The following is a 24870-nucleotide window of genomic DNA, read 5'->3' as shown; positions in this document are numbered from 1 at the left end:
AACACGCAAACACACACACCTACTACAATACAATGTAGCTCTGTATCTGGTGGTAAAAAAAGACAACGAACTACAATTTACTTTTCAGTCATAGACTTTTACTGCAAAAATGTTACATTCACAAAAATAGCAACCACTTCTCCAATGAGGGTATGTACAATACTGACACCAACATGTCTAAACCAGTCATCACTTCAGTAAGTAGATAGAGCTATGACAGTGGGAGTTCATGATCACTGATATAAAACATAAAATCCTTTCTCCTGAGTTCTTGCCACAGTAGACAGCACTACTGGCTCTGTTTTCTGACCAGCGAGTGCCCCTAATATCCGAGATTTAAAAATTCAAATGCATCATCATTAAAATGTCTTCGTCACTCCTGATATCAAACAAGTAAATATGTCTTCTTATCATTAAATACTTTTCAACCATTTAAATTACTCTTTGTAAGACAGAAACTGTCTTCTGAATGCTAGATGCAAAAGTGGACTTGAAAAGGTGCCCTTTCTAGTATTAATACGCATCCAAAGTACCCTCAATAAATGACAGTTCATGATCAAATGTACTAACAATCCCGTATGGCTGTTATGGTGGAAGTTGTATTGAATTCCTGCAAAAATGTCATTTTTTGCCTCTGATAAAATATACAGCATCTGCACAAACATGTAAAAGGGGGGAAAATCTGAGGTAAAATACCGAGAGTCTATATAATGGTTTGTTAGTATATTCATGGCACAAGAGTCGGATACAAATGTACAGTAATATATACAAACATTCATGGTTGCAAATACACTTTGTTTTGAAGTCTACATCTGGATGTATTTCTTGCAATACAACTGGTTTGAAATTACAGATGCAAGAATTTCCTTTCGACACATTTAAAACTGCGGCAGGATATACTGATTGTCTGTTTGGCACTAGTGGTTCTACCCTGCTCGAGTTTGTAATGTTTCTCACTAACGCTTTTATCTTAAACAATATACATATATATATTTATATGAGAAGTCACAATCCTTTTGAAACCGCTGCAGTTATTAGTTCATGACATGAGACGCTGGATAAAAAGATGTTTCCAAACTACAATTGGTACATGGCACACAATTGTAAACATGTTTTGTCGATGTTAAAAGCCCTTAACGCGTTCGTTGTCACGAACGCTGGATCCAAATCAAACCGCCGGTTTCAAGTGCGTACACAACCCGTTGCTACAACTGTTCCCAAGATCATACAAAAAAGTTGGCACTTCATCTCACAAGGTTGCAACGTACGTGGGAGACCGACTACAAAGGGGAGGCACCGTAACTGCTGTGAGAGACCATAATTTACAAGTACATGTCATCAATATAAATTCTCCACTATTAGGATATACGTACTGGCAAGAACGTTACCAACTTCTGATGCTAAATCAGCAGGTATCTACCATATGGACCTGTACTGGGGCCTGTAGTTTATTCCCCAGCATGGTCTGGGGAGGGGGGTCCAATCTCTCAGAGTAATTTTTGTCGGCGGTGAGGGGCTCCAGTACCAGGGGTTCTAAGTACGCGGGCGGGTTTTCGCTGTCTTCGTGCGGAGTCATGGTGCTGTAGCCGTGGTCGCTGTCCGTTCCCCGCGTGCTGCGCGAGTAGCGGTTCCTCCGGTCGTGGTGGCTTGGCCGACGCTCGATGGTGGCCAGGAAAAAACTGGTGTGATCTGGTATAGAACGAGACGTCAGTTAGCGCAAAGATTGGTACAAGATGTCAGACCTTAGACTCTCAATGCAAACAATAGATTATTGACGTCATTTTCTTTGATAAGCACCCAATAGGCGCTCCATTTACCAACAACCAAAATGTATGCTATGTACTATCATCTTAGGTGTAGAAGCATGCAGATTCTGCTGATCAAATCTACCTTTTCAAGTATAAACATATACGTATAGCTTCCATCCCAGCCATGATTTTGGTACACATTTAAATGCCGTGGCTTTGTGTAACATAACATAACATTGGCTACTACTGAATATTCCATATGTTTCTATTTGTTGTCTTAAGCATCCAGAACATGTACAGTTTTTAGGGCTTGGAAACCAGATTTTCCAATGTTGATATTCTACTCACTTATCTACATACTGAGTTGAAACTACAATATCCCAATGTATATTGACCCTCATGGAGCAAAAATACCCAAACTTCTGATGGAAAATGGTTACTGGAAGGGCCCTGGGCTGATTTTTAGGGTACCACCCAAAAAATAAAGGACTCATCTTGGGGCTTGTTTCTCCAGTTTTAAGTACCCAACATATGAAATAATGAAATGTGCTAATGTGAAGCAGTATTTGATCAATATCACAAAGATTGCCTCATTCAGAATATTTCCAGTTTTGCTGCTCTAAAATTGCATTGGATGCCTTTAATAGACAATGTAAAACAGACAATCTAGACAGTCACTTCAGGAAATATCACACCCAAAACACAAGACGGTACAATACCTAACAGGAAGCTACCTATCCCGTGGTTCTCGGGCGGGTCGTCTGGTTCTTCGTCGCGTTCGTCCAGCTGTGACATCCTCATGGTGGTCTCAGCGTTCTGCAGGGTCTGTTGGCGCTGTACGCGGTGCACGTGGTGCCGGTAGAAATAGATGGCCAGGGCGAAGACCAGGATGACGGCCATGATGCCACCAGCTACGGGGCCCACCGGAGCGTTGTGAACACGCCTGGGGAACTGGCTGGCAGCTGGGGGGGGAGGAGATCACTGGTGTTAGTAACCGTAATGGACTGGATTATTGTGAAAATATCAGTGTCAAGAATTTCTTTATATTAATCAAAACTATCAGTCATTTTAATGTTGGCGATGAGTTTTGCATAAAAATGTCCAATTTTGCACTATTCTCAATCTCTCTAGGCTGGAAAATAAGTTTCCATACTTTAATTTAAAAGTTTTAGGGAACTGTAACGCAATCTTGAATCTTTCCTTCTTTTACAGTTATTTTGCTTCAGATCTCTATGTTAAACCCTTTCACCTTAGGAAAGAAATTTGATTTTGAGTCGACCAATGTCTCCTAAAAATGTAGAACTGGTTGTATGAGCTCTGTGACCATGAAATTTGACGCACATGGCCGGGTCACTAACCACTACGCGACCAAGGCATGTCCAAGTCTCTGACAGAATGTATGGTGTTCCACTTACTGACTTCGTCGGCATAGGGTGACTGGCTGCCCACCACCCCCCCGAAGCACACCCTCTGGGTGTCACAGTACTCCTTCTCCAGGGGGGTCTCCCCGTCAGGACCCAGCATGCACCACTCACAGTCCAGCACTCCGAAACAGTCGCTGCAAGCAACATAAACAGTGTTCATCATCATCATTAGTTCACCGTATTGGTCGAGGTTATACCACTCTTTTCAGGGTGACAAACCCCTTTGTTACCCTTATATTATAATACAAGACATGGTTCACCAAGCCTCCATCTTGGTGATCAGAGGTCGAAATAGACTTTAGGGTCAACTTGCTCTAGTGCAGATGAAAAAAAATTAACATGCACCAAAACAAAAATAGTTCCACCCCCCAAAAATAATAGGTACACAACCAAAAGTACATGTAGTAACTGTCCAATATTTGTGGGGATAAACTACTGGCCATGGCAGGGACTTAGAAAGTTAGATAGTAACCTTCAAATAATTATAAAAATGATTCCTGGATTCTGGTTTTGTTACCATTTCAGTTCTTCATTGGGTATTTCTATGGGTAGTAAGTTAGTGTAGAAACGAATAAAGCTTACTTGCACCAATGCACACTGGTAAAAAAAAATTAGTTGCACGCCATCAAGTTGCTTGCACCAACCTGCACAGGAGGGGTATTTTGACGTATGATGTAAATTACCATGCATGTGGCTGATATGAGACAGGGTTCCCCACACCAATGTTTGTAATAACATGACATGATATCATTCTATGGTCAAGTAGCTAGCAAGCTTGCCATCCAAAACTTCAATCCCCAGAAGTAAAAAGGGAAGCCTCAGCTTTTTCTTTGCAAAAGAACAACTACTATAGTACTGTACCTGTATGTCTTCCTGCTGGTGCAGTCTGAGTTGAAACAGGGCGGCACCCCTTCCGTGACCTGTGGGTCGACGTGCGGCAGGACGATGGGCTCGTGGCGGGTACTACAGCTGGGGTTCCTGTCCTCGTCATGGGCCAGCCGACTGGAACACTGCTGCAGCTGGAGCGGACACTCACACGGACACTCACACTCAGTCTGCTCCATACGATGGCAGTTCAGACACAGACGGTCAACCTGGTAGTGGAGACAACAAAATTAAAGGTGGTCCAATGGCCACTGACCACTAAAATTTAGGCCGGGACAACTAAAAAGGCACTTAAAGGGGATATTTTGGGGACAACAGAAAAATAATCAACATCAGAATGTCAGCCCTTCTTTCATTTATAGGCACACTTCCTGGCTTTTCGATCCAGAAAAATCCCCCCAAACTTCCTGTCTACTCTGCAATTATAGTGCGCCTGGGAGTGAACATAAGCAAAATAAAGTCGACTTCAAGTTGAAGTTTATTTGTTTATTGGAGTTTACCACCAGATCATAGAATACTTTCCAAAAAACAGGATGGCACAGTTGTTCCTCATTTTTGGACAATTGAAATTTATTTTACTCACCATACTGCATGGGCAGAAGGCAGTGATGACATCACATGTTTGGTTCACAATCCCAACAAAGGAGTTGGTGCCAGGAATTAACGTGATCTGGGAGGGAAAAAAAGATACAATACTCCTGTTACTAAGGATTTTCATAATCTATAGTGACTGTCATAATTCCTGAATCCAGGCATATTAACAAGGCAAGACTATTTTGTTTTGAACCTCACAGCCAAAATACACTGAAGAGTGTAAGACAATTTACAAATTTGTAATACAGTTCTACACATAGTTACGAAAAACTAAACCTGGTGTCTTCTTTGACACACTTAAGATATATTTCAAATGTCTTCCATTCTAGGGATTGAGGTAATGAGTTGAGGACTTACCCTGTACTTGGCACAGTGTTCCCCATGGATCAAGTTAGTCAGTACTCCCTGGAAACTGGTGTTGAACTGAGAACAAGCCAAATGAGATTCACAGGTGATTATTCCTTCTCTGGCTTCTCTTTTTCCTTTTCCTTTCGCTGAAATGTTCTTTTATGTAGTAAATTAACAAGAGTAGTAATTGCATGGCTAGTTAATATAATAATAGGACATATGACGTCACCACAGCCTCCTGGTGGAAAAGGCAGTCATCAAATGTCAACATGGATTTGGGTCAAATATCACCCCTATGTGTTGAGGACTGGTAGAAACCAATGGATCACCTTTTGCAAATAGGACTTTGGGTTGAAAGGCACCAAAACTGAAATTACTAACTGTATTTGTCCTTTAAGTAATGCATGACTTACCTGGTAGAGTCTCTGAATGGTCCTGTCATTGTAACTGTTACACATGTTCTTCTGCACAAACCCTCGGTGGTTCAGAATATCATTGGCAACAAGAGGTTCCTGTCAGGGAAGACAACAATCAGTAGAACTGTCTACACTAGAAAGGTAACATTTGCAAAGCAAATGCATAATGTTTACCTTCGCATATGGTCTGCTCTGTTAATTCTTACTCAAATACATTCATGTATATGGTCAGACAGGAGTCTAAATCCCTCCTGCTATAAAATTGCAACATGATGTAACCCAACACCAGTTAGTACTGTTACCATGGTGAGAGACGTCAACAAATCAGGTCATTGGCCAGGGTCAACAAATCAGGTCATTGGCCAGGTCAGAGTTTGGAACGGAAGAAGAGGAATCGTAACATTATGTTTTCCATACCTACTAAGTACTCCAAGGTTAAAAAGATTTTTTTCTCACAGGCAAAGCTATGGACTCGTACTCGTAGCTTTCCACAACATTGCATGCTCAAGTTTTGGCTAAAATATGTGGAAGCACAAGCACTTGCATAAGGACACTTTTATTTTCAATTGTCCCTTGCAGGGATCCATCCCCAAAAAAAGTCTAGGGTCGGCAGGTTTTTCTAGGGTTAGTCGGGAAACAGGAAACACAAGAATTTTTCGTAGGCCCGTGTAGTCTCACCATGTGTGTGATGTGCCTCTGCTCGATGGGACCCTGTCTGCTGGGTTCTATCAGGCCGGGGTGTGCCACCATGTAGCCCTTGTCGTCAAAAATAAAACACCTGCAACAAGAAATTAAACATTTCAGTACTTGGTAAACTTTCTGCAACTTTCTTGCTTTGTTCGTGATTGTGAATTTCTTGCTGATTCAGTGCATATTCCACTGTTACTCTTTCCTAGCTAGCAGGGCAACAATTTTAACCTCCATTTTGACCTTCCTGTCAGTCTGCGGTTACATCATTCCCCAACCGACTTCCTGTGACTCCATGTCGGATTCCCCTCTTCATTTTTTTCTGATTTGCAAAAAAAACAAAAGATTCTAGTTCTGAATTCACTCAAATATGCTCATATTTTGCACCCAACAGTTGAGGAAAGTCCTTTTCTTCCTAGTTGTTATAGTTTTTCATCTATCAATGCAGTGGTTTGATTAAAACTTCAAAATTCATTGTTTGAATATTAACTCAGCCTTTTGTGTTGACTTCATGGCTCCTATTGAAGCATTTGGGGCTATAATAGGATGCCTAGACCTGTATTTACTTTATTTTTTCACCCTGTCACTTCAAATTTTTTCAAAAAAATCAGAGAACCACCAAATTAAATTGGTATGGCCTTACCACAGAAAAAAAAAACACACTTCAACCTTGTACAAACTCCAGAAGTTTTGGGACGTTACCTGATACTGTCCTCCTTACAGAGTGGCAGTGTGTCCACCAGGAGTTTGTAGAAGTAGCGCAGAGTGAAGTCAGCCCCAATGACAGCCACTACCTTGTCTGTAGACTGATGATATCCATCCAACCTGTAACACAATCATATAGGAATACATCAGTCACTACTGCTGTGTACCTAAACCCATATTTAGGTTCAGGTCCGGATTCAAGTCCAGAGGACTAGGTTCAGTTCTGCACTCGTAAGTCCGAACCTAAACCCACGGCGCATACAAAATTGCATGTTGGCAACCTTGCAATGTTGTATTGGCAAAACTGCGGCCACATAACACGGAGGCCGACACTTGACGATGCCCGATGGCAATGTTTTCTTCATTTTGCAGCATATATTTTGCAGTCTGTGGAAGATTTTAGGTGGTTTGGAAAGAAAAGGGGTGTGTGACATGATTTTTGTAATAAGTCTGGAATCGGTTCTTGACTTGTAGATTTTTGGACTTAACCTAAACATTTTTACAAGTCCGGAACCGGTCCAGCGAACCGGTACACAGCACTACCAGTCATACAGACATTTCTTACAATCTCTACATATGTTCGTACTTGGACATTTCTGAACGGGTGTGCAGTGCAATGATACATCTACATGTATTATATATCTAACATTGTACAGTCAAACCTGTGCATAACGCTGTATTCAATTTGTCTCCTTTATCTGGATAAAGAACTTTTCATAATTGTAGCGCACACATGTCCTACCTTCCTTCCCAGACTCCTTGGCTGAGAGGGACGACATAGCCTGCTCCAAAGGCGTCCAGATGGGGGGCAGACAGTGTGAGGCGGCCTGGATTCTCCAGAGCATGGGTATACCTACAGATGTACAGGTTCAACTTAACTTTCTATAAAACAATGTAATATGTAACCTACAATAGTTTTTTATGTTTGCAGAAGGAAAGTATATTGTTTTTGCTGTTTCTTCTTCAAACCGATAAAGTCAATGACCTGAACCAGATGTCTGTCACCATGGTAACTAGTGTTGGGTTACATCGGAAAGATTTAGACTCCTGTCACCATATATATGAATGTGTTGAGTAAGAATTAACAGAGCAGACCATATGTGAAGGTAAACGATATGCCAGTTACCATGGTGAGAGACATCTGGTTCAGGTCATTGACCTTTTGTGTTGGGAACGGAAGGGGGAACAGTGCAAAAACGATATGTTTTCCTTTGGTAAACATAATTATAGTACTTTTACATTGTACGTACATGTCTCTAAAAGAAGTCCAGTAAAAATTAAGTACACCTAGTACTTCAAGTCCTGCATATAGTAGCAGCATTTCAAAGTGTTCTTCACACTAGTGCCCAGAAGACTTGACTGTACATACCACTGCGTCCTAGTGGCATCAAAAGACTTGTCCATGACAGCTCCAGGGTACATTCTGTAGACACCACTGGGAGTTGCAGTATACCTGGAGAGGGGAGAAAGACTTCAGTAACTGTTTAACAATTCAGAGTTTTGTATGTGTCTACAGAAACTTAGCAAACTGTTTTAATTAATACTTGCAGTAAGTACCACAAAATCATGAAATATACATGGCTCAGTGTTTAGGCAGAGGAAAAAAAGTTGTGTTTCCTGACCGATCCTAGAAAAAAATTCTGACCCTGGGACCCTAGAAAAAAATTCCAACCCTAGCCTTTTTTGGGATGGACTCCAGCAAGGGATATAAACTTTTTGAGCTGATTGACCTTTTCTAGCTCCATGGTCTGACATCTGAGTTATTTTTTCTATTGTTGTTTTAAAAAAAGCATAAACCAAGTCAAACCCACCTCCTGACGATGTAGTCTTCCACACTGCTGTCTTCTTGAGAAGTCCAGTGTCTACTGATGCGGCTGGTAGCAGCCACGTCATCCTTGATGGTCGACTGGAAAAACAGGACAATTTGAAGCTTAGCATAATGACATCTCTTTCCATATATACACACCAAGTTTTGTCTGTCAAAGATGACAGATTGGGCAAAATTTTTGTCTGTCATCAGCAGCTAAATTCTGTCCAATTGGGACGGTGGGGTCGTGTGGCGTAGCGGTAGCGTGTTCGGCCTTGAACAGAGAGGTTCCGGGTTCGAATCCTACCCATGTCACCGATCTTGTGCCCTTGGGAAAGGCACTTTACAGGACTTTCCTCACTTCACTCAGGTGGAAATGAGTACCTAGCTTTGGTTAGGGACGTCTCTCGGATCGGACGTTAAATGGAGGTCCCGTGTTTAGGGAGAGCCACACCCCACACATGTCAAAGATCCCACCACACCTTTCAAAAAAGAGTAGGGGCATGCCCCACCCTGCGATGGTCCAGATACTCATCTGACTATTCACTACGAACTCAAGGAAGAGTATTTCACACTAATGGAGATCCTAAACAAACAAACAAAGAAACAAACAAAGAAACAAACAGGCTAGACCACTGATTCTGAATTTGTAGTCCATACCTTGACTCCAGGGTTAGCCAGTAGCCCTGTGTTGTCGGTGAGGTACATGGTGAGGTGCTGAACCATCCGCAGGGTCTCAGGCTGGTGCAGGTGTTCATAGGGCGCCTGGAAACTGCCGGGGGACAGCATCAGGGCTGCAGTTTCTATTGGTTCAGACAAAAAGGACATTAACTTCCAGCAGTTTCAATTGGTTGAGACAAAGAGGACATTAACAGGCAGCAGTTTCTATTGCTTTAGACCAAAAACCAGCCAACAAGCACTGGTTGCTATTGGTTTATACAAAAAAATAGATCAGTTTCTATTGGTTTAGACAAGAAAACAGTAAAAATAGAGCAGTTTCTATTGGTTTAGACAAGAAAACAGTAAAAATAGAGCAGTTTCTATTGGTTTAGACAAGAAAACAGTAAAAATAGAGCAGTTTCTATTGGTTTAGACAGGAAAACATTAAAAGTAGAGCAGTTTCTATTGGTTTAGACAGGAAAACAGCAAAAATAGAGCAGTTTCTATTGGTTTAGACATGAAAACAGTAAAAACTAAGCAATTTAGTCAGTAATAATTAACTGTTATCAATAGTACTATGATGAAACAGTTTCTAATAAGTCAGAACTAATCTTAAAGATTATTTCAAAACACAGAAGTTCCAATCCCAGCGTTTCTCACCAAGTGTTGCCAGCTGTTTCAGGTGCATGCATGTGGAGCCTTTCTGGGGGAGGTCCAGTCTATGGTACCGAAGAATGTGGCCTGCAGGTGCTGGAAAAAAAGTCTGAAATCAGCTTTTTGTGTATCCACACAATTTAGCAATATTCATTCTTGAATCCAGAAAGAAATCTAACCTTCGTAACTTAGACAATGATTGATATAAATGTACGCTAAGGTTTTTTTTCTGTGTGTTTGTCTGCTTGTTTGCTTGTGTCAGTAATCATTTTAATACATGGAGTAAATAGTACAAAGTAGCTGCAAAATGAGCAAATATATGCCGTAAATTGAAAACAAAATTGGAAAACAATACATATGTTGCAGAATACCAAAAATGTGAAGGAATGAAAATGAAGAGTCTATTATTCACCATGCCAATAAAATATTACTCAGTGTGTTTAGTCATTCGTTCAAGCTTCATGACCACCTAGATTTCATAATGAAGGCAACTTTTTTTTTGGCTAAACTTTTTTTTATTCTCACGCTCCCATCAGTTTAGGGGTTCCCAGAGGATGTCATCTATATAATCAAACTAACTTGGCCTAATGAGTCAAGAAATTAATAACAACTCTTAACTAATATCCTACAGAAATGTGAATTTTAGAATTGAAAATTTGTTTCTCTTGCTTGAAAAGTTAAAGAGAGATGATAACTTACAGTTTGTGCTCATGAGCTGTCTTCTTTCCATGTCCTCCTCCAGGATAGCAGTGGCGATGATAAAAGGTGTGCCGTCCACCTGTCACATACAAACATACAGACATCTGTATACTAGGCTCTTTCAATAGTTAATGTTATTAAGAATAAACTTTATACATGCCATCCATATGTAAATATATGTGTGCATTTATTATTTATTTGCATAGTACGTTTGTCACAAAAATTTGCTGATACACACCCAAGCGTACATAATATTGTACAGACGTAGTGACTTACAGGTGCCCAACTGTAAGTGATATTGTACAGCTGTAGAGGCTTCCAGGCACCCAGGTGTACATAATAATATAGAATGTAGATGCCCATTTGCAGGTGATATTGAACACCTGTAGTGACATACAGGTGCCCAGGTGTACGTGTGTAAGTGTAGTGAATTACAGGTGCCCAGGTGTAGGTGATATTGTACAGGTGCAGTGACTTACAGGTGCCCAGGTGTAGGTGATATTGTACAGGTGCAGTGACTTACAGGTGCCCAGGTGTAGGTGATATTGTACAGGTGCGGTGACTTACAGGTGCCCAGGTGTAGGTGATATTGTACAGGTGCAGTGACTTACAGGTGCCCAGGTGTAGGTGATATTGTACAGGTGCAGTCCGTTGTCAGCTGTTCGACCAGGCCGCCCCATCATGCTGGTGTTGTAGACAGCTGTCAGACTCTTACTCCCAGCACTGCCACTACAGCATGAAACAAAGGACTACAGTCAACACACAAATCAGTGGTTCATGTGTGGGACTTAGGCCTAAGAAAAAAATGTTGTGTTTACTGTTTCAGTCCAGAAAAAAAATGAAGGTTGGTAGTTAGGGAATTTTTTTTAGACTTTGCCGATCTCTAGTGATCCAACTTGTCAATAGAGTTGAACAAAGTAAAACTTGCATGAGGAGACTTATATTTTCAATGTTAATGATGGAAAACCAATTGTACAATGCTTCATCACTCAGATGTCAGATCATGGAGCTAGAAAAGGTCAATCAGCTCAAAAAATTATGTCCCTTGCAGGGGTGCACAAAAAAGGCTAGGGTCATTTGGGAAACAAGAAACAAAAAATATTTTTCCTAAGCCTTGTTGGAGTTGCCAGGTAGCCTGGCGCAAAAGTTACTACTTTTGAATCAAACTGTGTTCCAGCTCGGTCAGCATGTGAGTCATGCCTTCTGAAACAAACGGTATTGTCAGACTCAGCAACTTGAAATATCGATGGGCAACCTAGCTTCTGACTAGTGAAAACATGGTATTTCAAACCCTAATATTTACCTGAGCATGCCCTGTTGTACAGACTGGAAGCCAGGCACTTGTTCAAAGTGTGAGATATCTGTATGGAGAGGCTGTTCCTTCACCAAACTGGGCCTCTGTAGGGTCGGATGCATCAGGGTATAACCTGAAATACAGACAAATAACCTGTAAAACATCTGACCTCATAATAACATAAACTACAGTGTAATTAATATACATGTATGTTCACTAGACTGCAAGTTCTTGGGAAATACGAGTTTTTGAACACCTCAATTCTTGGTTGATGAATGATAACTCTAATATTTGAAGGCATGACTGTTTCTTGCTCTTTTCTGGGCTTTTCAGATACTTAGTGGTTGGTACGTCCACCAGTTTATTAGTCATTTTGTACATCATGCATCACGATATAGCATAACAAGAGGACAGTACATACAGGCTTCCTTCGTTGTCATTTTCAAACTAAGTAGCACCATAACTCAGTACTTGGATACTTGTCATATTTTTTGCTGTAGGTGACCTACCATTTTTATCGATGATGAAGGCATAGGTAGACTGTCCCTCCTCATAGTATGTCATGTCCTCCATCAAATCTGCCATGCTCAGGTCGATACCCACAATGCCCAGCAGTAGGTGGTCGTTTTCCCCCTTGGTATAGTAGACAGGCTGGGTGATACTGAGGATCAGTCCTGGAAGGGGAGGGGGGCATGTTTATCAAAGTGCAGGTATAGAAATGGTATTAAAAATTGACAAAAGCCATAACAACAAACCATCAAGACAAGTAGCTTTTAATAACAATCAAAATTAGATGTGCAAAGGTTAGGTCTAAGAGGTTGTTCAGTGTAATATAGCTAGTTGTCGCATACAACACTCTGTATGTGTGTGAAGCTGGTGTGTTACACGAAAGGCAGGTTATACTGGGTATATGGATACAGAAGCTGGTGTATTACACCAAAGGCCAGTTATACTGGGTAGTGCTGTGTACCTAAACCCACATTTAGGTTCAGGTCCGGATTCAAGTCCAGAGGTTTAGGTTCAGTTCTGGACTCGTGAATCCGGACCTAAACCCATGGAATATACAAAATTGCATGTTGGCAACCTTGCAATGTTGTTTGGGCAAAACTGTGGCCACATGACATGGAGGCCGACACTTGACGATGCACGATGGCAATGTTTCCTTCATTTTGCAGCACAGATTTTGTAATCCAAGGAAGGTTTTAGGTGGTTTGGTAAGAAAAGGGGATATGTGACATGACTTTATTTGTAATAAGTCCGGAATCAGTTCTTGACTTTTAGTTTTTTTGGACTTGAACCTGAACATCTTTACAAGTCCAGAACCGTCCAAGCAAACCAGTACACAGCACTAATACTGGGTACTATATAGACACAGCTAACTGAAGAATGGCTTACCCTTGCCCATCCTGTCCATGTAAGGCAGCGAGAAGTGTGTTTGTGAGCTGAGGTTGGTGCTCAGAATGGTGTAGAATCGCCCCACCGTGGAGCCCAGGTTACTGAGAGAGTTCAGCACTGTCATGGTCCCACTCTGAAGTAAAACAGTTAAAACAACGCACATTTACATGATACCTGCAGGCCTCAAAATTAACGTTTTTCCTACTGTCTTAGCACTTAGCAATTGAAAAAAAATTTCAATTGTCCCAAAGTTAGGATGTACTGTACCAACCTGTTTTTGTATGCTATATCACATCCTAAATGCTTGGACAAGCAATCTCTATCCTTTTATGTAAATATTCATGGCAATTGATGACATTACTTTCCATGCCCTAAATACGTCAGTCCCTGTCATCTTTGATGATTTATCAGTTCCCGTAACCCACTAATTAATACGCAACCACAAGAGCCATTAATCAAGTATTACATCTCTGATATATTCTACCTGCCCATAAAAATAATCTTGTAATGGGCCACATTTACATAATCATTTCCAGTTGAGTAAAGAGACTCTTTTTACTCAACCAAGTCTTTTATTCAGCCGACGTTTCGGGGGCCGTCTGTCACCTTCCTCAGGACAATTACATGATATCTGCAGTTCCCAACTAGTTCCATCACTCAGAACTTTTAAGCATTCCACTAGGTTCTCCACTAGGTCACACAACTTCACCGTCCAAATTCCTTGTTCAATATCTTTTTACAGTGACAGTTTCTTTCCCTGTACGGCCAAGCTTTGGAGTTCCCTCCCTGACAAGTGTTTCCCACCAACCTACAATCTACAGGCTTTCAAATCAAATGTTCACCAGACAGTCACCTCTTGACATAGCCATGTTTCTCTCATATTTCTAGTTCAATGCAGAGAAGTGGTCGCCAATGGCCTTGCATTGAACCACTCCGTTAAAAAAAAAAGTTTTGACTGGTGTACATTGCATTGCTCTCTTTACTCAGTGACTTACCAACCTGATGAAACTATTCACGGATCATTTCCAGTTTCCTTACCTTTACAGGCCTGGGGTTCTTGGATGCCACACTGTACTTCTGGTAGTCTTGGTTTGCGAGGTCCCGTAGGAATCCTAGCTCACTCAAGCTGGTTTTACCATCTAGAAGCAAACACAGACAAATTACATATGATCATTTTCCTTCAATAATAATTGAATTGAAGTGGGGTCGTGTGGCATAACCGTAGAGTGTACTTTTGTACAATTTCAAGGCAAAATAAGGGTTAAAAACTAGGAAAGGCAACATTTGCCAAGCAAATGCATAATGCTTACCTTCGCATATGGTCTGCTCAGAGTGTTAATTCTTACTCAAACACATTCACATATATGGTGCCAGGAGTCTAAATCCCTCCTACTATAAAATTGCAACATTATGTAATCCAACACAAGTTACCATGGTGACAGACGTCAACGAATCAGGTCATTGGCCAGGTCAGAGGTCAGTGTTTGGAACAAAAAGAAGAAGAGGAAACATAGCAAAAACAGTATGTTTTCTTCGGTAAACATAATTAAGGTTGAAAAAAGAGAGAAGTGTCCTGACCGTCGACGAGAGCATATGTCATGATGATGGCCCTGTTGTCTATCCTACTGTTCTCCCTGGCCAGTGTGCTCATGATGTTTGTTATCTCCTGTTCCTCATCAGACACGTTACCCGACCCCATGTACAAAATCAAGGCCTCTGCAACAACACAAACAAACAAACAAACAAACAAACAAGGTTCACCTCTTGTACTGTCAACAAACAAAGACATTTTACGAGCATATACCTCATAATTTTCAAGCACCAGTACTATACATAAAGGAAATATCATTTGCAGAGTGGTTTAATCTTCTTAGTTTCCTAATAAAACACATTCAGATGTGGGTGGAGGAAAAATTGAAAGGGAGAATGACAATAGGTCAAAAGGTCAGACACAGGAAATAGGGTGAACTTTCCCAGATCTCTGGTTTCTTTTCCTTACCTGTGTTGGCTCCAACGTTGTCGGCCTGGAAAGTGTTACTGATGATTGTGAAAGCTTCTTGGAACCCCAGAGCATGGTCTGTCATACCTGCAAACAAGTTTCACTCTCAGTTATGTAGTCATGACTAGGGGTGGGTACCAGTTCAGAAAATTCAGGCCCAAGTCCGGATCAGGTTCAGAGGATCAGGTTCAGGTCCGGACCTAAACCTGGACCTGATTATCGTCTTACAGTCAAGACTGTAGTACTACATCAGATATTGCTCATTAGAGTCGGTACCAGCCTCGTGGTGCACAAACTTTTCTTTCGGCTTATTTGAAGCTGAACACAGTTACAAGAAGACACAAACATGGATTTAGTTTAATTTAGTTTAATTCATGGTTATTTTCTTCATCTGCCATCATGGCCTGAATATCTAAAGATGTGTGTACAATCTACTGAAGTGTACATCAGGTCCGATGATCCGGCTTTCACGTTTCAGTTTTTTGGACTCGGTTCCAGAATGTTGTTCCGGTTTAAACCGGTCCGGCTGAAGAAAGGAAAGTTTGTCTCACCCCTGCCCAGCTTGATGTTGTCGATGAACCTGTTGAGTTTCTGTTTGACCTGTTGTGAGGCTGGAGCCAGGAGACGGCCGAAACACTCGTCTTCCGAGGATGTCTTCACCCTACCAGACAAGCTCAGTACTGCAACCTACAGGAACAAACAGGCTCTTAAGTATGTAAGGAAAATAGGGTAGGAACAGACTTACTATAAAAGTCATAGCAAAAATGATAAGTCCCTTCCATGAGTGTGGTAGTGTTCTCAAGGCCATCCCTCAATAGAGACGGGGGGCGCCACAGACTGCAACAGCCAACCTATAATCCAGTGCTTATGGAGTCACGTGTGTTATCTGTGTGACACAGGGCTTTAGCCAGCGCCCGTTTTACCGTCAATTGACGGTAATTTGTCCCGTCTGACGGTAAAAATTTTAGTCCTTACCGTCAACATTGACGGTCAAAAATCGTGGGTAAAGACATGGAAAAAATCTAGCGAATTTGAATGAGCCACGGTGCGGCGTCTTTTCCAAACGCACGGCGGCGGGAAACCTGATAATCAAGGACCGTGCCGACGTCTGTTGACTTGGCTCCATTGTTCAATGTTGCTGTCTGTTAAAACAACATGTGCTAACGGCCACATAAGAATAAAATAAAACAATGGCTCGACTCAGACACACGCTGCTAACTGTACATGACAATACGATAAATAAACATGTGACAACGAACAAAGAAATATCAAACGTTTTTTAATAATATACTGTACTTGAATAATCATACTATCGCAAGAAAACGGAGATTGATCCACACAATGTGGCCTTATTTAATCTAAAACTTCGTCAGACCTCCTTCGCGCGAAGACTTGAGCGGCAGCATAAAGATTTCTGGAGGATCGCTGACACGCGAGTTTTTGCCGGCCACGTAACTCCCTCCGCGGCAAAATCCCCTATGCCGTAGCGAAATCACGTCTCAGCGCTTCCCCAAGTCAACTTCATGGCCGCTAAAGTCCGCAAAGGAGTTGTAACTTCCTCATTTCGGTAGAGAAGCGAAGCTGACAAGTAAAATCATGTACATGTCGGCCATTTTGTTTGCTACCCGAAGTCTTCCGAACGCTCTAAATAAGGAAATCGTCGGAGATCTGAGCCACATCGCCCGCTGTCGGTCAGCGCTCGGGCCCGGCTCGGTGGAAATCGGAGGCTGTGACGTCATGAGTAGGTTCATTTGCATGGCCGCGGCTTGAATCGCGGCGGGATTTGAGCGGATCAAAACAAAGGGCATAGCGGATTGTTCATTGCGTGTTGTCTCCTTGTGAGAACTGTAGTTTTTTTTTTCATTCTGCAAAATTGCAGGTTGTGTAGTTTTTTTTTTTTTTTGCAATCTTGACGGGTATTTAGAACACCGAATGCATTAAGTGTGCGGGAGGGCGTGATGTCGATCACCGGATCGTGAAAGACATTCTTTAAAAGTAATCATTGACGGAATTTTTTTTTCGCGTTGACGGTATTTTTTTTTCGCGAATTGGGTTGACCTGGGGTTGACGGTAAAAAATTTCGAGCTGGCTAAAGCCCTGGTGTGACATCACGGAAGCGGTGAATTGCTCATTCCTTGACAAAGACTGGATTGTACAGTTGAAAATTTGGGTGAGTCCAATTTTGTTTGTCTTGGAAATCACAGTTTAATCTTTTTCATAGTGTTCTTGAGGCATTGGCCTAGGAAAAAATGTTGTGTTTCTTATTTCAGTCCTGAAAAAGTTGGGTTGGTAGGTAGGGATTATCTTTATTTTTTTTTTTTTTTTTTAATTAGACTTTGGTAATCTCTATTGATCCAAATTATACAAGAGAGTTTAACAAAGTAAAACTTGCATGAGGACACTTATATTTTCAATGTCAATGTTGGAAAACTGATTGTACAACATTTCGTCACTCAGGTGTCAAATCATGATCATGAAGCTAGAGAAGTTAATCAGCTTGAAAAAGTATGTCCCTTTCAGGGGTCCATCAAAAAGGCTAGTTTTTCTAGCGTCGGTCAGGAAACAGGAAACATTTTTTCCAAGGCCACCCCACATTGTAAAACAACATACCTTGTCCTGCTCCATGAGTGTTGAGATGACCATCTGTGCTGCTTGTTTAGCAATGCGTAACTTGTCCTCGCTCAATGCCACCCCCCTGTCCACTACAATCACTACATACTTAGGGCTGGGCCTCACAGTAGCAGAGTATAGAGGTCTGGAACAAAGACACAGTATTTCAAGGATATGACACAATAAGTGCTGTGTACCGGTTCGCTGGGCCAGCTGGACTTGTAAAAATGTTTAGGTTCAAGTCCAAAAAAACCTAGAAGTCAAGAACTGATTCAGGACTTATTAAAAAAAAAAACATGTCACATAACCCTTTTCTTTCCAAGCCACCTAAAACCTTCCACAGATTGCAAAATTTGTGCAGCAAAATGAAGAAAACATTGCCATTGGGCATCGTCAAGTGTCGGCCTCCATGTTATGTGGCCACAGTTTTGCCCAGACAACATTGCAAGGTTTATTCCAACACACACATTATACAGAGATCAAATTTTCAGCGACCACTGATCTTCAGGGTTATAATAGTGTACCTGTTTCTGTGTTCGAAGCCCTCATCACATCTGTAGTCGCGGTGTCTGTGCCTGGTGGAGAACCTGTGCGCCGGGAACACGTTAAAGATGCCGTCCTCCGAACTGAAGTACTGCCACTTCAGGAAGGGAGAAGCCTCCAGGTTTTCTACAAACACTGCGAAAAAAAAAACAGACACAAGTTTACAAGGATATCTTTTTAAAAAATTAGTGAGTCCTCATTAAACTATGATGGTAACATTTGCATTTAGCGAATGCATAATGTTTACCTTTGCCCACAGTCTGCTCTGTTAATTCTTACTCAAACACATTGATTTCATATATATGGTCAGGCAGAAGTCTAAATCCCTGCTGCTATAAAATTGCAACAACCTAACACTAGTTACCATGGTGACAGATGTCTGGTTCAGGTCATTGATCTTCTTAGTTTGGAGAAGAAGAGGAAACAGAGCAAAAACAATATGTTTTCCTTCAGTAAACATAATGAGTGAAAAATCCATGGCTCAGCAACCTGCCAAGACCAACAAGTTGTGTTCTAGATATAGTGAATGCTATTGATAAACTAGAGAAGTTTAATATTTAATGTTTACCTTCGGACAAGGTCTGCTCTGTTAATTCTTACTCAAACAGATTCCCATACGTATGTACATTGTACTACATTGTACTATTACATGGTGACAGGAGCAGAGCAGACCATAAAATTGCAACATTATGTAACCCAACACCAGTCACCATGGTGACAGACGTCAACAAATTAATCATGTCATTGGTCAGGTCAAGTCATTGTTTGGAGAAGAAGAGGAAGAAACTGTGAAAAAACAATATGTTTAAATGTCTACAATTCAAGTTAGAAGTAGGTATTCTAAATAAGACAATATTCATCAGTCCTACCTTTGGTGAGGTTTCTGCCAGGGTTAAACATGCGTGACGGGGTTCCGGTGGCTATTCTGTCACAACTCAGACTTCTGGAGATGTTTGTCTGGAACGTACTGTCAAATCTACCAGGACAACAAACAAACAAACAAACAAACAAACAGTTAACAGGTTTAACTTAAAGTAGTTCCAAGCTGCTTCTATACTTCCTAACTAGTGCTGTGTACCTAAACCCACATTTAGGTCCAGGTTTGGATTCAAGTCCAGAGGTTTAGGTTCTAAACCTATGGCATAGACAAAATTGCATGTTTGCAACCTTGCAGTGTTGTCTGATAGCAAAACTTTGGCCACATAACCTGGAGGCCGATACGATGCCCAATGGCAATGTTTTCGTCGTTTTGCAGCACAGATTTTGCAATCTGTGGGAGGTTTTAGGTGGTGTGGAAAGAAAAACGGGCATGTGACATGTTTTTTTTTTTTGTAATAAGTCTGGAATTGGTTCTTGACTTTTAGGTTTTTTTGGACTTGAACCTAAACATTTTTACACATCCGGAACAGGTCCAGCGAACCGGTACACAGCACTAATCATGCATGGCTACGAATAAACTGCTATTTTTTCCTTGAAGTACTCAACCCCAAACGAGGTGCTACACTTACTGCAGGAGTGAATTGTCCAGATAACAGCAGTCGTTCCTGTGAGTGAGAATGTGCCGGAGGTGGGACCTGTACAGGCTCCGCACAGAGTGTCTCAGCTGGTCCAGCGCGCCAACGTAAGTATTCAACTTGTCCCTGAGATTTCTCCTCAACTAATGGTTAAAAAGAAAATACAACACATATGAAAACTTGAAAGGCCGACATTTGCTCAGGAGCAAATGCAGCAGATGGCTTCACCACATCCCTTGTACCAAAAACAGACCTATCCCCCTCCAGCAAAAATGGACTGTTCCTAAATGAAATGTTCCAATAGTCTGCACCCCCATGCAGCAATGGAATCTTCCAACGACTTCTGCTGTTGGAACATGCAGAACCCTGGTAAAAACCCGAGTGTTCTATTTAGACCTGTCAGTTGGGGATTTGGGTTTTCAAGATGCATATAATCACTGTTTTTACTCAAAATAAGGTAAATAAAAGTATTTTAAAGGGTTGAATCTGAAAAGTGAACAGTACTAAGTGGTGTGATGAAGCCATAACAATCCAATTATTAGCTAAAACGTTAGAAATCAACAGACAAAAAGATGTGTCTTTTATTGGTAATGTAATAAGTCTAATTTCCCTAACCCTCAATACATATACTTCTACGTACAAAACAATTTCTGAACTTGAAATAAGTAAGTTTAAATTCAATACCAGCGACAAAATTACTCTTCTTAACTCTTAAATATCATGCCATGCAACTTGATCACATACCTGTTGTATTGTCTGTTGTTCATTTGATGATTTTACTGAGTATGACAAAGAGTCGTAGATTTTCTGAAATAGAAAAACATTGAACAGCGTCATATTTACATGTGCAGTCAAATATCCAAACAAACATAAACTGGCTGAGAGAGAAACAGGTAGCCTTACTAGGGCTTGAAACTAGTTTTTGGGAATAGGTGTATTGGTGCAATTACTAGTAACCTGAAGATTCTGGTGTACAGAAAAAATTTGGGTTAAAAACACAATACAATCTGAAAATAGAAAAAAAACTGCTGCCCAATTCGACCACATAATGAAATCTCTGCAAAAATAAACAAACTTGAAGTTGAAGTATTCAGAACATCCAGAATATATTTTGCAATGCATAGTTATTGCTACTGCCCCATCCATGCATGGTATGTATCAGAACCCCCCCCCCTTCAGGTTGTCATTGGTAGGTGCATCTGCCTGAATGAAACAGTGAGCTTCCCACATAAAAATCAATGGGGCATTTCACTCTATATCCCCACATGAATGAACAATCTCACTGTGGCCACAGAATAAACCAGGACATTAATGACTGTATCAAGGGAATGCTCCATCATTTACTCATCCTAAATTAGTCGAAATCAGCGCTAAGGAATCAAACACCTACTAAATATATTTCTTTAGTTTGTATTCAGACCTTGAAATTCATTTAAGTGTAGTATACTGGTAGTCTAAACATCTCGGTGCATGGGAATTATATTTCATATAGAGCTTGCAATTTGATATTATATACTCACTGTAGCTTTGAAATACATGTATTATAGTGATTGGGTATTACATTTATTTATTTAGGGCAACAAAGGTTTTATTATATTTCTAACACTTAGAATTAGATGTCATGAGATAAGATAGGGAGTCTCAAGTATATGTAAAAATTAGGTGCAGACTTTTTCCATTTTTGGGTGCAGAAAAGTGCATATACACCCAGTGTTCCGAGCCATATTGGATAACATTTCGACAATAACACATCAGTTTTGTACAGTAAGCAAGGGCTATGGAAAACAAGATTGAGATAAGATGGACAGCTTGCTTTAGATTAAAATTGGAGAGAAATTTTCTTAATTCACCTTCTTTCCAAATTTGCAACAGAAATAACTTGCCAGCTTTTAATATTAACATTTATGATTTCAAAACAAAAATACTTTCACTTTCTTTCTCCCACAAATATTCTATCAAGACGATGCTTCCTTCAAGAAATGGACGTTGTTTGTTTAGATTCCGTTCCAAAATGAAGAAAAAGGGCGAAGAGGGGCCTGGGCTTAAACGTGTAACCTTGTGCCTCTATTTTATCTGAGTTCTCAGCACTAGAAAGGTCACATGTAACCACAAGGGAGGACATAAAGACCTCAGGCACAAAGGTGGCTCTTGTATCCATCCATTTCTCCCCTAAAGGCCACAGCAAGTCATTTTTATGGATGACATCAGGGTGAGCATAAATTTTCGCCCGATTTTGGAAAATAAACAAGAAATTTTGTTGCCTTCTGGGAGTGGTCAATATGCCGAAAATGGGCAAAGATGTCTGTTGTCAAGCCGGAAGGTGGATGGCAGATAACTATCAAGAGAGGAGACAAGAAAAGGCTCTGATTTAATGTTTTATTTCTTACTTTGATGAAGTGATATGTGATGCTGACTGTGTATTTGTGATATTCCCACTGAATCAAATCCATTTGTACAATGATTGAGTCAAAATTTTAAAATGTAGGAACCCTGTCTTTCTTAGCCCGCCTTGTTTCTTTTCGCCCGTTCGCATTAGATTTGGAGTCTGTGGAGGATGTCATACATAAAATTGACTTGCTATGGCCTAATGTCACTGACAGCAAGGCAAGGGCAGTCAAAGGGGGGACTAAATAATGCATTATCTCTGGGGTTCCCACATCCAGGACTGCCACATGGACAAAATTCTGCTCTTTCTCGTCTTTCGGATGGCAAAAATCAATACAGTTTACTTACATCTTAATTAATAACTGACTATTAATTCATGACACCGCACCACTAGGGTATTAATAGTATTACTGGGTGACCTGCTGCCCATAATGTGATTATCAAATGTCAACTTTTGCAAACAGAAAAAAAATATTGTGAAACAAATCCTTTGACAACAACAGCATGGCACTCCCCAAGCAAGGGACCAAGGGTGCTCCCCTTCTCCCCCAAATCCTAGAACCAAAATGTTCAAATTTAGGGTTTTCTCTTCATATTTACAATACATGAAAATTTTTCATCAACCGATTAGGGAGCACCTCTCCCATCAGAATTTAAGGGGAGACCCCTGAACAGCAATTTTGCAAAAAAAAAATGTGCTTTTAGAAATCAGTAACTGATCATTGCAGTACCAATTTCAAATTTGTATCATGCAAACTGCAACAGGCAGAAAAAGTTAAATCACTCTGTACAGCAAAAATCTGACCTGAGACAACTGTATAAATCCTAACAAAATTAGGGTACTGAAATCTTGACAACTTTGCAATAATTTGTTGAGGTTGTGGTTTTATTTTATTGCAGAAGGGGAAAGGTTTTCATGGTGATTATTTAAGTTGAAACAATTCTGCGGTATAATTTTTACATATTTGCTCAGCACTAAGTGACTAACAGCTTACTGTGAAAATAAATTTTAAAAACCATCGTAAACATTTGAAGCTTTGTATGTACCTTCTTTTCTTCACATTGTCATGACTGGCTTTTGAAGTTCAAATGAGACGAAACGCACACGGGGGTGCAAAACAAATGCCTGTTGACTGATTTTTCACATTTACTTGCTAAGTGTTTGTACTCAACATGATTTACGTGCAAGCTGCTATTTTTTTCTCCCACTGTATAATATGGTCAAAGGTACGTGTACGTGTGAATTGGTGACAAAGTCATCCAAGCAAATACCTGGTAGTTGTCATAAGCAAGCAATTTTTCTCTAAGTCAACGTGCATGGGATAGGTTACATTCTAAGAAAGGTTTTTAACCAAAAAAAGAGAGAGAATTTCATCATTCTTCAGGAGAAAATGGCAAATGTTGACCATGAAAATATCTAAGGCTTTTTGGCCATCTCTAAGACAGCCCTAAAATGCAATTCATTATTTACATTTGAATTGGGTGTGGATATATTAGTCTGTTTACCACATACTGTATATTTTCTTATTTTTGATCATAATACTATAAGATCAAAAAGTATATGCTTCTGTAGCACATACGAAGACGAAATTGTTCAGCTTATTTGGGTGAAAACCTCCAGGCAATACATACTTCCTAGTCCCTTGATGTAAGACCGAACCAAATTATGTTTTTCACAAGTCTTTTCCAACATGCCAAACACACAACTCGGCCATCTGTGCGTTTGGTGAGATCAAAGAAGCTCACAAAAACCTTTCATTTTAACGTCGCAAGTACAGAAAGGGAATTCCTGACTACATACAGATGTGAGGAGAATTCTAGGTACGTACCTGCATGGGTAAAACGCCGACTTTTTCGTCTCCAAGCCGGTGAAGTGTGTCTGCTAAAGCACGGGCAGCCACTTCTACAGTCACCTCCATCTCGTCTCTCACGGGCGGCATTCTGCCGAAAAGGCTCCCCAGATCGAACGGCAAATCCCCGCCTGTAGAGTCAGGGTGGTCCCCGCTCACATCCCGCTTGTCTAAGCTTCTTTCCCTGCTGGCAGTGTGAGGAGAATCCAAGCCCGAGTCGCCCAGAGTGGTCCACAAAAGAACCATAAACAGGGCGGCATGCGACAACAATCGAGTTCCAGCCGCCATCTTTGTTGTTGGACGACTTTTACCTCCAAGGAAAAGAAAAAGGAAAATTTCTGAGGGAAAACTGCACGGATTCACCTCATGTTGCACGCCGTGATCCTCGGGAATGCCCGCAAAATATCCAGTAGCTCTTGGACGCACGTTGGGACTGCGTAAAACCGCAAGCGGAGAGAAACAATTCCAGTTATGCTTTCTTGAGGCGCCAGAAAACTTTGCCAAACGCAGCCATCGGAGTCGGACACAAGGAGAAGCTGCACCCACATTCGCCTAACCATTCGAGGGAAAATGATCAAAAATCGAATAAGAACCCAATCTGAGTTAACTTATAGACCGAAATGACTACATAATCTCTTAAATATATTAAATAT

At 40.8% G+C, this 24870-nt stretch overlaps 1 protein-coding gene across 2 annotated transcripts; it reads right to left on the bottom strand.

The window, feature by feature from the left end:
- Positions 1-527: 527 nt before the first annotated feature.
- On the bottom strand, positions 528-24762 carry LOC109486105 (VWFA and cache domain-containing protein 1-like). 2 transcript variants are annotated; one of them, XM_019789795.1, is made up of 29 exons: positions 24197-24762; positions 20727-20789; positions 19977-20125; positions 19338-19444; positions 18450-18603; positions 17926-18070; positions 15867-16002; positions 15316-15402; positions 14895-15032; positions 14355-14455; positions 13317-13449; positions 12431-12595; positions 11931-12054; positions 11239-11356; positions 10628-10706; positions 9935-10024; positions 9275-9417; positions 8619-8713; positions 8177-8260; positions 7550-7660; positions 6805-6927; positions 6094-6193; positions 5413-5511; positions 5009-5074; positions 4641-4727; positions 4034-4266; positions 3164-3306; positions 2483-2710; positions 528-1689 (listed from the first exon to the last, which is right to left on the bottom strand). In XM_019789795.1, exons 1-29 carry the CDS (start codon positions 24503-24505, stop codon positions 1406-1408), a joined length of 3894 nt encoding a protein of 1297 aa, XP_019645354.1. In that variant the 5' UTR covers positions 24506-24762; the 3' UTR covers positions 528-1405. The 2 variants fall into 2 exon arrangements, with proteins under 2 accessions (XP_019645354.1, XP_019645353.1); XM_019789794.1 differs by having other exon boundaries at positions 2468-2710; positions 24197-24761.
- Between the last annotated feature and the right edge of the window lie 108 nt (positions 24763-24870).

This window comes from Branchiostoma belcheri, unplaced genomic scaffold, assembly GCF_001625305.1.
Source record: "Branchiostoma belcheri isolate BF01 breed outbred unplaced genomic scaffold, Haploidv18h27 scaffold8, whole genome shotgun sequence".
Lineage (NCBI taxonomy): Eukaryota > Metazoa > Chordata > Leptocardii > Amphioxiformes > Branchiostomatidae > Branchiostoma > Branchiostoma belcheri.
This window is presented reverse-complemented; position numbering and strand designations above follow the sequence as displayed.

Excerpts from the sequence above, each read along its gene's own strand:
- LOC109486105 (XM_019789794.1), bottom strand. The coding sequence starts at position 24,505 with ATGGCGGCTGGAACTCGATTGTTGTCGCATGCCGCCCTGTTTATGGTT. Across the intron at positions 12,596-13,316 it reads CATGGACAGGATGGGCAAGG|GACTGATCCTCAGTATCACC; the intron begins GTAAGCCATTCT and ends CTCCCCTTCCAG. Across the intron at positions 10,025-10,627 it reads ACAGCTCATGAGCACAAACT|CACCTGCAGGCCACATTCTT; the intron begins GTAAGTTATCAT and ends CTTTTTTTCCAG.